At 37.4% G+C, this 17,673-nt stretch overlaps 1 protein-coding gene across 7 annotated transcripts in view; it reads right to left on the reverse strand.

The window, feature by feature from the left end:
- Positions 1-17,673, reverse strand: part of tenm3 (teneurin transmembrane protein 3) — a 275,552-nt gene that overhangs the window by 64,379 nt on the left and 193,500 nt on the right. For all 7 annotated transcript variants that reach the window (XM_079853357.1, XM_079853356.1, XM_079853352.1 and 4 more), the window contains 5 exons: positions 15,112-15,317; positions 8,065-8,275; positions 5,835-5,936; positions 5,203-5,397; positions 2,719-2,919 (listed from right to left, as the gene is read on the reverse strand). In XM_079853357.1, coding sequence (XP_079709483.1) covers positions 2,719-2,919; positions 5,203-5,397; positions 5,835-5,936; positions 8,065-8,275; positions 15,112-15,317 — 915 coding nt within the window. The remainder of the gene's footprint in view (positions 1-2,718; positions 2,920-5,202; positions 5,398-5,834; positions 5,937-8,064; positions 8,276-15,111; positions 15,318-17,673) is intronic.

Here is a 17,673-nt window from a genome sequence, read left to right on the forward strand (position 1 = left end):
AATCGATTCTTGTTTTTTTTATTTTTTTTTATTGAATTTTTTTTATTTTTTTTATCATGAAATGAGTCTAGCTTGCCATTCCCATAGATGGCGCAGCATCGAATTCACACTTGCACTACGCCTGCACACTCTTGTCATAGCCAAAAGAAGAAGTGCAGCAGAAGCAGAGCAGAAGGAAGGCTGGCTGGCTAGCTGTGTGGCGTGTCTGTTTTTATTTCGGCTCCCATTAACAGGTTTGAGCTTGCACACAGCCTGCGTGACACGCGCGTCTCAGGTGTGGCCCGAGTCGTGCGGAAAACGCGTGCATGAAATAGAACCGACGTCTATTTTTCTCGCGACACGAAAGCGTGTTGGAAGCGTTTCCAAGCAAAATAGAATGTTTATATATGTAATTTTGACACGAATATTCATATTAATAAATGACATTTTGATGTTTGAAAGTCTAGGTTTTGACATAAATGCAGATATAATGTAGGCTTATTGTATTTTTTTTATCGATTTTCAAAAATTGCACCTGTCAATACAGAACGAAAAATTCTGTAGCCTATTTTGCCGTCAATAGCCTACTCCTTAAACTACAATTAGCAGTATTGTTTGTTTGATCTGACTACAGCACTTTAAAGCTAAATGTAAAAAAAAAAAAAAAAATTTTTTAATTTTTAATTTAAACTTGAATTAAATGTATTTGAAAGCTGGCCAAAGCTTGGCACTTTGCACTGTTTAGTTGCAAAAGTTTTTATGAAGACAAAGTAATATCAAACTTCATTTAATTTGTTATTTCTTTTCTTTTAAATTGTATGTCTACTGCAATCACACAGGAAAAAGTCAACTACATTTACATACTGTGAATCGTTTTTTTGAATCGAGAATCGTTTTTGAATCGAAAATCGATTTTGAATCGAATCTTGAGACTAAAAATCGGTATCGAATCGAATCGTGAAATTTTCTGAATCGTGCACCCCTACAGCCTTACGTCTGTTTTCACAAGGGCTATGTAAAATTAGTTTGTGCGTTTATCGAAAACGGTTTGACGAATCAACTTGAATTCCATAACTTTTTTGTCGGCACTGCCTGAAGATGATCTGGTGCAATTTTGGTGAAAATCGGACAAACCGTCTAGGACGAGTTCGAAAAAGTAGTTTTTTTTGACAATTCAAAATGGCGGACATATTTTAATGACGGAAAATGACATCATAGGGTGCAATCGAATCGGCATAATTTTGTTGATAGGCCTTACGGTTCAAAAGTTATTAGCATAATATGAGTGAAACTTTGGACAGGTGGTGGCGCTAGAGGGAATGAGTTAGACACACCAAAATTGGTGTATTTAATGTTGGGACCGTCCTCTATCAGAATGTCAAACCGTTACAACTTTCCCACAAATGCTTCTATGGGCTACCATAGACTCCCATGGCGGAATAATAATAATAATAACGGGAACAGATACAATAGGTGCCTCCGCACCTTCGGTGCTTGGCCCCTAATAATAATAATGCTAATGATAACTAATATATTATTTGAATTAAAAAGAACAAGTTTCTGGTTTGGTGAAGAAGTGCTGACCAAAGAAATGTGAATATGTAATTTCTCCCAGAGTATTTTAGAAAAACACATATTTTAGTTACTTACAATAACTGCGCAACTTAACTTTCCAAGATGCACAAAATAACATTTGGCCAAAAAAAGGGTAACATTTATTTTTATACAAATTTTTAGGTTACATAGTTACACGTTACTACATGTACTTACTATAGTAATAACAGTAAATGATGCATAATTACAAGTAACTAAACCTAAACCAAACCCTAACCATAACTCTATAGTAAGTAAAGGTAGTTAATTAATGTTACTCCATACTTATTTGAGTAAGTACATTGTAACTACATCACCTTAAAATAAAGTGTAACCAAAAAAAAATTAACGGGGTACATGCGTGACACTTCTGTTGACACATGCCCTCCTCTCGAATTAAATTTTTCTCACTCTATCATTATCTAAGACAAAAGGGGTAATACTAATTTTATAAACACTTTTCGAACAAAATATGTCCCCACGCAATAGGCGTTTATCTGTATTTACCACAACACTGCAGCCGTCAACGTGACAGAGGGGGAGCGTTGCAGGCCTCATTCATTAACACTGCACTAATTGAAGATGTACAGCTAATTAATGGAAGGGAGGGAAGTGGTGGTTTACAAAGACATCAGGTGGTTCTTCCTCGATCGAAATGGGGTGAGAAAGAAAGGGAGTGAGAGAAAAAGTGAGTGAGAGATTGCTGTGTGGGGCTCTAGGGTGAAATAGTATTTTCATTAGACACAGATTGCTGCTGGGAAAATAGCATTGTCTAACTAAAAGGCAGACCATGGGTGAGTCCTAAAACAGCAGGAGTCCAATACTGCTCTTATTACAGAGATCAGTATCGTCACTCGCACAAACACAAGACGTGCACACACATACCACACCAGCTGCGGCTGAGCTTTTGATGGACTGAAAGATATTTCATAATGATAGTGTATTTAAAGTTGACTCAAACGTGCCTTTGAGAAGGTCTGCTGACAGATTAAACAGAGGGGAGGACAGAAAATCTGAAATAACAGCCTGTTAATGCCTTTAACAACAATAAGCAGGCATTCAGTGTATCAAATAAAGCAAGATAAAATAATAAAGTGGGAAGACCGACATATTAAGGAGGTGGGTGCATGAGTGCATAAAGGGTACCGATGGAGCAGTCGGGTCCAGTCCAGTTGGCGTCACAGGTGCAGGTGCCGCTCTCCGTCTGGTAGGTTCCATGTCCCGAGCACTGGTCTGGGCACATAGTCTTCAGGATCTCGCAGTTGTTGCCGCCCCAGCCTGGATTGCAGTGGCACTCTCCGTGAATACACACTCCGTGAGATGAACAGGAGGGGTCCAGGCAGTCCACTGTATGTGTGTTTGGAAAAGAAAGTGAAACCTGTTAGTTAGCAGGGTAGCAAGACAATGCATGTTGAGCATGTTGTTTTTGACCCTCCATTGCAAGCATTATGAAACCTTAAAAAAAAAAAAAAAGTATTATAAAAAATTTTTTCATAAAGACTTCATTACTAAATTAAAAAAAATAAACTTATTCAAAAAAAAATATATGTGGAGGGACCTTTTTTCAGGTAATTTTGCATGGAGGCAACACTGTGTGATAATGAAAAGAAATTAAAAACTTTGCTGATGTTAAAGTACTACAAGCTGCTACATTAAAGTCAAAAAAGTCACTCCGAGGTTAAGTTAATTTTTACTTAAAATGTTAATACTAATGCTTACACTTTTAACACGTTTATATAAATGTTCATATTTTTATTTTTTACTAAAAAACGAATAGATAGTACTTGTAAATTTGAAGAACTTTGTATTTATTAATGCTAAATAGACAGTTACTATAATAATGGATTAGACAAAAACAAAATAAGTATAACATTAATGCAACCTCTCATAAAATGCAAATAATTTAAACCATTCTAAATTATTAAAAAAATGGTTACGCTCTAACAAATGTGAAAAAAAATTAATTTAATTAAATGACTGAGAAGATGTACGGTGTTTATTCGACATCTCTGCATTGTTTGCTTGCAAAGTAAATAAAATGGGGTTGTTAACCTGAGGGAACATTGTGCAATATAAAGTTAATAGGAAAAATATGTGTTGTTTTTACAGTAATACATTCGTTTTTAAAATTCACTCATCTCAATGGAATCCATCATTTGCTAATTGTCAAGATGTGCATAAGCTTCACATTAAATGGCTCTCAAAAATCCCCCTGTTCCAGTGCACACACATTATAAGCAGATTCAGGCAGTACATGTTGCGAAGCATGATCTATGTGCCTCTCAATGTGCTCTCAAAGAATGTGCTAGAGATCTCTTCGGGAGAAGTCCACTGCTACAGATGGAAAAGCAATTTTTAAGGGGATTGAGGCGCAAGCAGGGCTGAGTGCACAGAGTGTGACAGTGTTACGCATTGCTTTTCAAAAGCCATAAGGGGCTCCTGTGCAGATTATGTATGTTTGTATGTGTGTGTGTGTGTGTGTTTATGTTTAATAGCCCTTGGGAGAGGGCTGAGGTTCAGTAACCCTTAATTCCTCTGATTGTGTGGTAGTTGATGGGGCTTAATCATGCCATTGATTGACAACAGGCCAATTCATGACCAGAAAATAAAGTTCCCTCCATAAATTGCATTAGTCGGTTTTGTTGTTCGTGCCAAATCATTACAATCGAGCTGCAGGAATAAAATCTTTCTGGCTTACAGGAAGAAAAAAAAAAACACAGTCAGTACTCTACATGCTGCGTGCCGAGTCACGGTAACATAAACACTACGCACAAAGCTAATTCTGCTAATTAAGAAAAATCAATTGTAATCTAGCATTTTCCCCACTCACGAGGCTGATGGGTAAGGGACCTGCACATCAGCAGGGACATCAATGTAATTATTTGCTCTGTGAAGTGGAGAATGGCAATTGTTTTTGGAATATTGAACTATTAACACACTGGTAATGATTATTGCAGGGACAGTAAATTATCAAAGAAGGTCACAGGCAGAAGAGTCCCTTTGATGGGTACAGACAAGGCGTTAGGCTCCTCATTAAGCAAAACTGATGCTGAAAGGCGATATGAACTGGACAGATTTTTTCTCTCTCTCAAACACTCAAACAAGCCATTCTGTCTCTCTCACTCGCTCTCTTTCTTATCAGGTCTGGTGAAAAGCCTGTCCGTGTCCACAGAGACAGAGCTTTCAAACACTTCTAGAGGAGAACAAAAAAATCAATCCCTGCTCAAACCAATGGGTAATCAGTGATCGCGTTGATAACACATTATCTTGCACATCTTTGATGGTGTAATGCAGTGGGGTTTAATGGCAAGAACGCTGAAAATAGCAGTGTTGGATAAATGCTTCCATTAAGACTTCTGATGGGTCTCTTATGAACTGAGACTTGAGATGCTGAAGATGTCTGTAAGGAGCGAAACAGATGAAAAACTCTACAGAACTCGGCAAAACAAATAAACTGTTTTCTAACATCAATGGAGGATCTGCAGGTGAAGTCGTAAACACGGTTTCTTAAGACACATAAAATACATTTTTGATATTTTTGAAATATTTTCTTAAAAAAACAGAAATGAACAAGCTCGGATAGGACAATTTGCTTTGCAAAACCACAAGTGTTTGATTTGTATCCCTGACCTTCTTCACAGTTGTCTCCTTTATAGCCTGTGTTGCAGGCGCAGTTGCCCGTGATGCAGATTCCGTGTCCGCTGCAGTGAATATCGATGCACTGGTTGCTAGGAACGTCACACTCTGTCCCCTTCCAGCCACTGTAACAAAGACAGCGACCCCTGGAGTACTGCCCATTTCCACTGCACAGCACTGGACAAGCGGCTTTGAATAGAAAAACAAAAAGCAATTGGGCAAAAAAGCTAAAAGACCAAAAACAATTTTTTTTTATAATAGTTTGACAGAGAAGAGAAGACTTCAACAGGTGAAGTTTTCAGTGCAAGCGATTTCTTTATGGATTAAACCACACTGACACACTGACAAAGAAAGCAAACAGACGACGAGGAGAGAAAAACAATAGCACTAAAAAATAAACAAAATAATCCAATAAAAAGACCATGAAAATAAAACTAATTGTTGCTTCCTCCTGGTAATAAGAAGCCGTTCAGGCTTGGGAATTGAGTCCCACCATAAGCCTGCTAGCCAGCCGTACTTGCGCAAATGACAATCTGAAACCAATTATGAATAGTGGCATTGGTTGTTTATTTCTCTGGAGAGTCGTGTGTGACTGTGTGTGTGCGCACGCGAGTAAGAGAGCATACCTCGTGAGCAATCAGGCCCAAGGAACCCTGGGAAACAATGGCATGTTCCCGAGCGACAGTCTCCGTTACCATGGCAATTGTGTGGACACTCTGTGAGGGTATCTGGGGGGAAGAATGAAAGTGTGTGAGAGGGAGCCACAGAAAGAAAGAGGGCGAGAAAGGAAAGGAGAGTGAGAAAAGCATTAATTGAGGAGACGGTCTGTGGAAATTAGCAGACATTCAGACCCCCCCATCTTTAATTAAAGGAGTGCCAGATGCGTGATTAACAAAAACCTGCATCCAGGCTTACTCTGCCTTAATGAACCAATCAAAGCATTATTACCACCAATTAGCAGCCAGACGCTCTGCTCGGAGCTTTCTTTACACTGCTGGATGGCCAATAAAACACATACACGCGCGTTTGTTTTTCGGTCATAGTGGGGACTTTCCATTGACTTTTGTTTTTATACTGAAATAATGATAATTGTCTATCATTTAACCCTGAACCTAAAACTCACAGAAACCTTTCTGAAGTTTTCACGTTCATAAAGAAGATATTTAGCATGTTTAATAAGCCGTTTTCCTCATGACAACCACAGCTGATGTCAAACAAAATGCGTAACGCGCAACACACAAAATTGTTTACACTCACATAAGCTCCTGCTCAAGTTTGCATATTTGCATTTATATACTAAAAACACGCTTATTTATATGAATACACTAGGACTCATGCGAAAACTTTTTGCAAAAATGACTTGAATCAGTGCCGTTTCTTGACTCTGCAAAAGCAATTAGCTCCAAACAAAGCTACTAGATGCACAACTGTTATACAGCCAATCACAGATTTGATCCACACTTCTACCACACACTTTTTGACTCTCTCACTTTGCGTGTTGCCAAGGTGACGTCGACGATTGTGACATCACCTGTCGATTCTTTCATTAAAAGAAGCAGCTCACTGGTGTCTACAGTAAGTCAATTCTGACAGCGTCATGAACTGCACCGGTCTCTTGTTGCCAGCACGCTGTTATGACACCACTGAAGCGTTTAGCAGAGAGACAACCCCACTGCAGGACCATATTATCTCACCACAGAGAAATAATCAATTTTCATTTTCAAAAGGTTAACTTTTTACTCATTGAAGCATAATCAACCTGCTTTTAAAAGAGGACGCTGGCTGTAGTCCCACAGACCATTTTTCATGTTCTAGTCTTTGTGATCAAATTTCAAAGGAAATTACTCTTGCTGAAGCCTATTTTTATGAGTTCATGGTGGAGGTGAGAGAAGTGGGGAAAGGGAAGGGGAAGAGAAGGTGAGAAAAAGAGAGAGAGAATGAGAGAGGAAAGGTCTTGCAGGTCACCAGGCAACACTTTGAATCAGCTGCCGCCCACTGGCCACTTTAAGCACAGATCGATAGAGGCTCTGATCGTCATTATACACGCTCACCAGTGAACACTCTGCTCTTTATCTCTCTCTGTACATACAAATATCCACACAGAGGCTGAAAAAGTGTAATATAAACTACATGTCAAAAGTTTGGAATAATTAAAGATTTGTTTTATGTTTTAAATTTGCTGATTTGGCACTCAATTGTTATTAATTATTGGTGCTAAATTATTATTAATTGTTCTTATTATTACCAATGCAGAAAACAGTTTTTGCTGCTGAACATTTATGTGGAAACCATTATACTTTATATTTTTTCAGCAGTCAGGATTTCAGGATTTGATTAATAGAAATTTTAAAAGAACAGCATTTATTTGAAATAGAAATCTTATGTATCGTTATAAATGTCTTTACTGCCACGTTTGATTAATAAAAAAAAAAAAGTACTTTTTTATAATCTTTCTCTAAAATTGTATGTATATTGTATACTGTGATTATATACTGTAATATTTGTTCCTAATTTAATAGATTTGTTTTTCATATAAATAAAATTATCAGAACAATAATTTAACTGAAATTTTACATGCATTTCAGAACATCTTAGAATTTTGCATGCCTCATTTTGGCTCTACTGACAACAGCACTCAAGCAGAAAGTTATTTTGAAGTTTGTGTAAAACCTGATGATTGTGTGATTTAAAATCATTTGAGATTGTTTCAAGAGCTCAGTGTGCTTCAATGGAGGCAGGAAAATCTGACATTTTGTAAGTTAACATTCTTAAAAATGTCTTTTTAATTTTCTCATAATATATATATATATATATATATAAAAAACATAATATGATATATGTATAGGCACGGTTTACCTATGATGATGGTGTTGTAAGAGACCTGTTCAGTGTTCTTGCCATCATTGTAGAATGCGAGATGCCAGGTGCCTGAGTCCAGGTAGCGGATGAACTCTGCCTCATGAACGTTAACTGAACGAGACTTTCTGGCTGCTCCTTCCACCTCCACCAGTCCTCGCTTCTCTTTAGCTATCAGACGACTGCCGTCCAGCAGCTCCACAAAGTCATACTGTACACAAACACACACAGACAGAATCAAACGACATTTTAATCACAGACACAGTGCAGTAACAGAACATTTTCACTGCAGCTCCACCTCTTTGATTTGAATATACCAGTGCAGTATGTCTGGAGTCTGATGTATTATGTTATAAAACAGAATATCAAAGAATTGGTTTTGATACTTGTAAGAAGAGCATGTGGCTCTAAAACTTCTAAATTTCAAGAAAGTGACATTTGCAAATATATTGTAAGCGATGTAATGAATATGTTTGGAAACAACTCTGGTATCCTCAATGTGATTGTTAGGGGAAGATCTTTAAAAAGACACTCTACTACTCTGCTTTATGGCATAAGTTTTTTTTTGTCACTTTGACAAGCAGCTCCCAGAGAGCGAGTCTTAATAAAGGCCTCTGATGAGTTTAACATGCTTTTCTCAATTTACAGTGCATTAAAGGGGGGGTGGGGGGGGGGAAATGTTATTTCATGCATACTGAGTTTTTTACACTGTTAAAGAGTTAGATTCCCATGCTAAACATGGACAAAGTTTCAAAAATTAAGTTGTACGTTTGATGGACTATTTCTGTACCAAAAAATACTCCTTCCGGTTTGTCACAAGTTTCGGAAAGTTTTTTTCGAGTGTGGGCATGTGTGACGTCAGATGGGGCAGAATTTCCTTATACGGGTCCTAAGGGCCCTTCTCCCGGAAGGGCACGTGCGCACCTGTAGACCAGAGCAAGAGAGTGAAAGCAGTACGCCCAGCAAAGCGCTGTGCTCTGCTTTAGGGAAGTATTTGCCGGATTTGCAGATCGTCTAATGCTTAAAGGTGCATTAAGCAACTTTTCATGTTAAAAATACCCGTTTTTCTAACCCATACATGCTTAAACAATTGCCTGATGGGCTGAATGAGTCCTTCTATGATCACTGCGATTGCCTCTATAATCCTGTACAGTAAAATAAATAAGAGGGATTCGGGACGGAGTCGACTGGGCGTGACGTCATGCGCGTTCACGCTCACCTGGTTATGTCTGGCAGGTTTGTGTATTCGCCGCCATTATCCGCATCAGCGAAGACAACTCGAGCGACTTTTGCAAAAGTAGAAGATGGATTCAAAGAGACCGGCTTCTAGTTCATCCCAAACCCCAACGCAAACTCCATGTAACCGCGTGCACAACTCTGGTTGCAGTTTCGTGTGTCGCCAGAAGGGGGCATAGTTCTGCAAAAACTCAGAGACTTGCGCAATGCACCTTTAAGGATGGAGCAGTCCCAACGATAAAGGTTCACGGTCGTGCGTTGGAACCGCAGGCGGTGAGTAAAACTGCTTCAAATGTCTGTGTGTTGTTAGCTATCGGCGCGTAAGCACAGCAAGTAAACAACATGATCACGTATAGTTAATGTATCTATGTATGGAATTATTCTTGTGCCAATAATAATGAACGTAGCTTTTCAAGAAACTAATGAAAATATAAATTGAAACTAAATAAATTATCTCTGAAACTGAAAAAGAATAAATCGCAGGCAAATTTTTTGACTTCGTTTTTAATACACTGCATGTTGTGTTAACTATTTCTCATATTTCAATCGCTGATCTGAACTTACAAATGCACTTCCAGAGTTTTCATTCGCCGTTCTGACACATTTCTCTCGTGGGGGCGGGTCTAGTAGCAGTGTGTTCTCATTGGTTACTGAGTTTTTGATGGACAGCTTCTTGACCTGGAAGTGAAGATGTCAGTGGTGTTTGTTTATGTGTGGATGTGAGCATCTGTAATCGCAGCTTTCTATTTCATTTTAGTGATATTAAGTTTATATCTGTATTTATTTGCTGCTACACTACATTGTTGAGATGATTTCTTATAGAAGGAATAGTACAGACGAATGATATCATTATCATTAGTCATCGTCGCTATATCAGGATACTGGATAACGTTAGCCTACTCGTGGTAAGTCTGTTTTTGTTTTTTCCATTAATACTATACTAATGCTATTTAGAATACAGTACTGGATTTTTTCAGGTGGAGAGGCATTTTAGAGCTCAGCAAGAGCCCATAACATTATACAGCTGTGTTGTCTTGATTTAACTGTTAGCCCAATCATCACATGACTTGTTTATCTACATTCGGTTACAGTCTTCGATTAGATCATATTTGCTTCGATTAGATCATATTTCCCCCCAGCCACCCCAAACAACATTGGGCCGATGCCATAGGACCAGAGCGCTGTCAATCACTACCTGATTCAACTTTGGCAAAGTAAAGCCTTTTTTTACCATGCCAATAAAGCTATTTAAACCTGAATTTCTCAATTGCTGATTAATTTGCGATGCAGAGTTTTTGAAAGAGGAGAGACACGACTTTACCACAGAACACGTCTCTGTTCGTAATATGTAAACACTCAATTATTTTTAAGTATTGCCCTGGTTGCAATATTTATTCTGATTACTTTTGTGTGATAAAGATGACTGATAAAGCTATTATATGTAGCTAGTATGAGTAACAAAATGTTTTTTCTGTGTCCATATTTGACTGCACTTCAAATGAACATTTCTGAGAAAAATGTTTAATCTTTAATAGTCTAATAATAAATATATGTCCAAATTAAAAACTTAATACATGCAAGTAATTATGACTGAAAACCTCCAGCAACTAGGGAATACACAGCCATGGATATATGTTTATATATAAGGCTATACAGCCATCTACTGGTTACACAACAGTATTACAGATGATAAGTGCTGCATGACTCCGAGGTAAATATTTAGTACTGTAAAATCCCTCAAATATATATATATATATATATATATATATATATATATATATATATATATATATATAATAAATATTTTAAGTCTGCAACTTGTTACTGTATGTGGGAGTTCAAAGCAGTTTGTATTGTTAGATTATAATACATTTCCTCTCTCATTTTCCAGGGAGTGGAGCAACTTTTCCATAAACAAAATTCTGATGCTGACACAGGATGGAGTGATAGTACCAGAGATCCACTGTCCCTATCAGAGAATAATCTTACTTTGTTCAGACACATCACCTTTGAATGACTGGGATCTTGATCTTCAGACACCTGATTTATTTTAATATAAACTAGCAAATATTTTAATTTCCTCTAGATTAAAACAAACACAGTTCACAAGTACACAAGAGGTTGCACTTTATTCTTATTAGTCTATGCTGATCTTGGATTAGCAAACCAACAGCATATGAATGTTGAGGGGATAGTTCACCCACAAATACAATTCTCTCTTATTTTACTGACCCTCATGCTGTCCCAGATGCATTTTACTTTCTTTCTACAGATAAACACAAATTAAGATTGTAAGGAAAGTAATCCATCTCTGCGAGTCCTAAAGACGCTTTAAAAACCACACACAGTGAGTGTGACGGTAATCCATGCGACCTCAGTGGATGAATCAATGCCTTCTGAAGTCAAACAATAGGCTAGATAAGAAAAATACTAATAATATGACTGTTTTAACTATTAAAAATCACTTCCGACCAACTGTCTTACGTACATGGGTTAAAATCCACTTGTAGGCCATTATATGGACTCACAGAGATTGATTATTTCCTTAAAAATCTTTGTCTATGTTTATGTGAAGAAGAAAGTCATATACATCTGGGATTGCATGAAGGTGAGTAAATGATGAGAGAATGCTCATGTTTTGGGTGGACTATCCTTGTACTGCTTGTATCCAGTCACTGCTTTGTTACTTGTACTGCAACAGGAACTGCTCAAAGAATCATTGCAACATTTAAAATGTATATGAATTTTTAATATGTATTCTGTATTTGTAATTGTGCACTTTGTATAGTAATGTATATGATGAGAATACTGTGCATTACATGTATAGTATGCAGTTAATGTTTTGTGGATTCTGGTCTTTCTGGTCACAACGTAATTACATCCAAGACCTTCACTTTGATACTTGTGTATATGCTTTAGTGACAATAAAGAATGTAAATTTATTTGAATTCATATTTTCAATTACATTAATTTAACTGGTTGTATAAGTCACAATTGAAACGGTTGATGATTGTTAAAATATATTTACAATTTTAAATGTTAGAAGATAGTGTTATTTAAATGAAATAACTAAATACAATTATCAATTAAAAAAATGGCAACAAGAACATTCTTTGTGTGACATATGTAATGAAATGCCCTTTGAGGTCTGTATCTGACAGCAGGCCACGACTGTAATTTTCATATTGTTTAAATTCCTCTTATTTAAGTGATCCTTAATTTTGATGGTGTAAATGTATATCATGCTAACAATGAGTAGTGTGATGGCCATGGTTGCCAACCTTGATTACCAGGTTGAAGTTTGACTTTCTTGACGGCTGAATATATCACACACCTTTGCTAGTATTCTCTTTAAATTGTAACAGCTGAACCTAATCAGAGCCCAACATGCAAAAGAATCATCAGGAATAAACAAATATTCTCCGAAAACATTGGACACTACAACATTTTAAGTATACAGTACTTTAATGTAGGCCTGAATAGACTGAATAGATCTCTTGTGCTCCTAAAAGCTTCTGTCGACTAAGTAGTAGCAGCAGGTAAACACAGATAAAATTAAAAAACAAACATAACTTAATATCACTAAAATGAAATAGAAAGCTGCGATTACATACGCTCACATCCACACATAAACACACCACTGACGTCTTCACTTCCAGGTCAAGAAGAAGCTGTCAATCAAAAACTCAGTAGCCAATGAGAACAAACTGCTATTAGACCCGCCCCCACGAGAGAAATGTGTCAGAACGGCGAACGAAAACTCAGGGAGCGTAAACGAAATGAGCGTAAACGTAAATGAAAACTCTGGAAGTGCATTTGTAAGTTCAGATCAGCGATTGAAATATGAGAAATAGTTAACACAACATGCAGTGTGTTAAAAACGAAGTCAAAAGATTTGCCTGCGATTTATTCTTTTTCAGTTTCAGAGATAATTTATTTAGTTTCTATTTAAATTTTCATTAGTTTCTTGAAAAGCTACGTTCATTATTATTGGCACAAGAATAATTCCATATCTATGGAGCATGCGATGTATGGTGTGTGTGTGTGTGTGTGTTTAAATACATTTGTTTAGCTGGCCACTGTAGATGTTTGTTTGTTTATTGTAAAACCACTCCAAACAACAATACACAAAGAGTGTGAAAATATGTTGAAATAAATGAATTATTTCATAATAAACCTAGGGGGCCGTTCACACAAAGCGCGCCTCTTCATTGAAATGCGCTACTATTGCATTGTTTTTCTATGAAAATACTAGTCTGATGTGCAAAACTGTTCCGCTTGCTACTGCTAAGTCACATACAATAATCCATAAACCAATTCATGTCCTCATAAACCACGAGTAAACACACACAAATGTTGTAAAACTCGAGCATTACATGTTGTTCTAAAAACACTGCGCTCAAGTTAAAGTCATTTCTACTTTTAAAAAACTCTCGAGACCTCGTGTTTTTCCCCCATTTCACTGCCCATCTCACGTTTTTCTAAGCAAAAACGCGTTCTGTATGTATGCTCGTTATTCTTTAGCTCCGCCCACACGGCACGCCTCCAGCCGCTCGTTTTTTTCCGGAAAGACTCGAAAGACTATAAAAGACTATCTTTCTTTTATAAATATAATAAAACTAAAGACCTTTTGGAGATATGAAGGATGCAATACTACTCTATAGGTACTCAAGATTAATATGAGATTGACTGAAACTGAGTGTTTCACCCCCCCTTTAAAAAGATATTTCTTTCCTAAGAGACCCGTAGGAAAATGACACAAGAAGAAGAATAAGTGAGCAAGAAATTATAAAACATCATCTGACAAAATGAGAAGACATTTCGATCAGTGGAGGAAAACAGAAGTCTCCACACCTTTGTCTGTCAATAGAACTTCAACCTATCCTTTATTCAGCCTTTAAGAAACATATTGATTCATGTGTGGCAATTAAAGTACTGGGTCAGTGCTATCGACTCTCATTGTGGAGGCCTCCGCTGCCAATTACCTCTATTAAGCATTTACAGGTTTTGTGATATACCCTTGAAGAAGCTCAGGCACTGTTGTTGCTTGGCAAAAAGAAAGAACCAGGACAAGGATAAATAATTGGTTTGCTTGCGAAGGCCAAGCTCAGTTTTTAATCAAAGCGGGCAAAACATACATAGAAGTATGAATTGCTTCAAGTTTGAATTACAGAGATGAGGCAGATAGAAATTGGATAGGAATTGTCAAGCTCTAGCTTTGAAGGTCAGGTTTGAAAGTTTGACAAAAGTGGCGGTCTTTTTAGTAAAGTTTGCTGTCTGCCATTTGTAGCAGGTCTGTGATGGTAATTGGAATAGTGGGTGCTGTGGTATTTCTTACGCTGAGAACTATGACTGTAATTATGAAAGAAAAATGACAAGATTACCAATGTGAAAAACAGCATCCTACAAAAGATTGCTCTATTTCTCTTGATTCAGAATTAATGGCATTGAAAAAGATGCAATGGCGCTATTTTCATGTCATTTGGCACCCACAGAGACCATCTAAACTCAGGGGTTCAGTGAAAATACTGCAGGAGGTCAGTGAAGAAGATATATAAGGCAGAAATTTCTTGAAAATGTTGCATGACATTTCTAACTAATGCAATGAGTATTAACTATCTGAACTGGTGACCATTTTATAATGTAAAATGCTAATGTTCTCAATGAGCATTATGAATAAAGTGTTATGGAGAAATCCCTCGTTCTGTAATGGTTGAATACCCTTCATTTAAACCAATATATACATTTCTCAGTTCTAGTGGAACATTCATCTTAAGAACAACAACAGCAACAACAACAAAAGTCTGATACCTGAGTGTGTGTGGGAGGCAGGCCTTTCCGTCCATAGACCCCCACCAGGGCCCCTCTCTGAACAGAGATGTTGAACTTCAGGGACTGTGGCTGGTCAATGAAGAGCTGAGAACGCCAAAAAGTTCCTGGAGGGACGTCCTGCACTGCTCTACGACCCACATCCACCTCGCCTGTGTCTATGGTGTTATTCTCTTGAAAGTAAACTCCTAGAGAGAGAAAACAAGATGTAAAACAAGCTAACCGTAACTGTGAGCAATTTCCCTGTTCTATATGATTTGCTTCTGCACATATACAAGGATATAATTAGAAAATGACTGTGTGGAAAACCCTGTTGAACCATACAATTTTTGGCATCGGAGGGAAGTTTGATTCATAAATTGATAATAGTTCATCTAGAAGGCATTGTTTATATTCAATGTATGTCATGTAAGCGATATGACTTCTAGGGCAGGAAACAAAGAACATTAGAGCAACCAGCAATAGGAACTACAAACAACAATACAGCAACTTATTCACATCACATTCAAGTGAGTGGTCTATAAACATATTAAGCAACAATCTATGTGTTCTAAGGGAACCTTAAATACAGGTGTATATGAGTGAATTTGTAACTCTATCTAATGAAACATTCTACAAGTTCCTCCATTAGCAGCGTATACGATTGTGTGCCAATGCTATTGTGCTTCTTGCAGTAGCCTCACGTGTGATTAGGGCTGGGCGATAAAACGATAACGATAATTATTGCGATATCGTTTTATCGCCCAGCCCTAATCACACGTATGAATTCAATCGCCCAGCCCTAACTCTTCGCTGAATTCAAGCGCTTCTCACTGGATCTCGTGACGAGAGCGATCAGAGTAAACGCATCTGCTCTAGTGAGCTTGCGCTGCTGTTTGGACTTTGAGCCGAGCGGATAAATGGTCCGTGTGGCGCGCGGTTCAAATGAGTTTCGTTCCGCTTTTGGCGCATAAACATTATCGAACATTTATCGAAACTCTTGATATCGTTTTATCCGCGCGCCACACGGACCATTTATCCGCTCGGCTCAAAGTCCAAACAGCAGCGCAAGCTCACTAGAGCAGATGCGTTTACTCTGATCACTCTCGTCACGAGATCCAGTGAGAAGCACTTGAATTCAGCGAAGAACACAATGTCTCAGTGATTTAAACCAGTTTAAAGGCAGATGAAACAGCGCTGACAAACAGGAGAAACACTGTGCGCAGAAGGCTTTTCCGTCTACAAATTCCCATCATTTACCATGGATTTACTGTAACCTAAGCCTGGTAATATTAACTGCACCATGAAATGTGGGATATACATATTGAATTGTATTATATTATTAATGTAGACGATGTATTAAAGGACTGATGGAATATAATTACAGTATTTAATAATGTATTTAGGTTACTGTTTTTCATACAAATACCATAGAAACCATAAAGTTTTTGCCATGATAGTGAGGTTATCATGATCTAAATGCATGACACTGGATGACCAATGGTTAAGTTTAATAAAACTCAAACAGTCAGAATATTACATTTTACCAAATAAAAATTAGCAAATGCAGAAACTAAGAAATTAATTGTCCAATAAAGATATTTATTTTGTTAAGGAAAAATGACAAATGTTTGAATGTTCTACCTCAGATTTGTGAAATGTTCACCAGTTTGGCAAGTGTTTGTCCTGATATGTTCTGACAATAAAGAGTAGTTTAAAACCACAATTAACGCTCTGGTTTCTACAACTTTCACTTAGGAGCAAAAATCTGCCTTTAAACTTGAAAGAAATAAAGATTTGACTTTTATCGTGATAATTATCGATATCGACTGATATAAAAAAAATTTATCGTGATATTTTTTTTTGTCCATATCGCCCAGCCCATGTGTGATCAAACATACATGAGGTATACAAAATAATCTGATATCAGAAATGGTTAAATCACTTCATACAGCAGTTAATTAGCATCTCTTTCTGACCCTGACTCCCAAGATAACCATTGTAGTGAATTATCCAGCCAACAGTAAAGGAAAACACTGTTATGCACCATTATACTCCTTCAAACAGTTATTTTTTTCTCTATAGCTCTAGGGTACGTTTCCCAAAAGCATTGTTAGACAACTATAGTTGTAAGTTCCGTCGTTAGCAACATTTTTCATCGATTTGATGTTTACAGTACTACGGTTTCAGGAAACAGTTGTCACTTGCTAGTTAATATATCCAATGATGAATCATACTTTGGTAGTTGTAAGCAGTGAGTTGTATGAGAAACGCACCCCTGGCCAGCAGGCAAGTTTATTTCCTAATGTTAAAGGGACCTTGAAGAGATTTCAGAATAAACATCTAATCTAGTTTAGTTCATAAAGCTCAGGCACAATGGTAATTGTCGAGCTGCTGTTTTACAAGAGTAGCTACAGTAAACTGCAGTAATATTACAGGCAGAGTCTAAGTGAAACAATTTGACTCTGCAGCGCTTCCTTTAACAAGCGGGAAAGCTAATGTCTAGACATTACACACACACAAGCGCACAACGAACTCAGCAAAACACAATCTTCGGCATATTCC

The sequence above is a fragment of the Squalius cephalus genome (assembly GCF_949319135.1).
Source record: "Squalius cephalus genome assembly, chromosome: 2".
Classification (NCBI taxonomy): Eukaryota; Metazoa; Chordata; class Actinopteri; order Cypriniformes; family Leuciscidae; genus Squalius; species Squalius cephalus.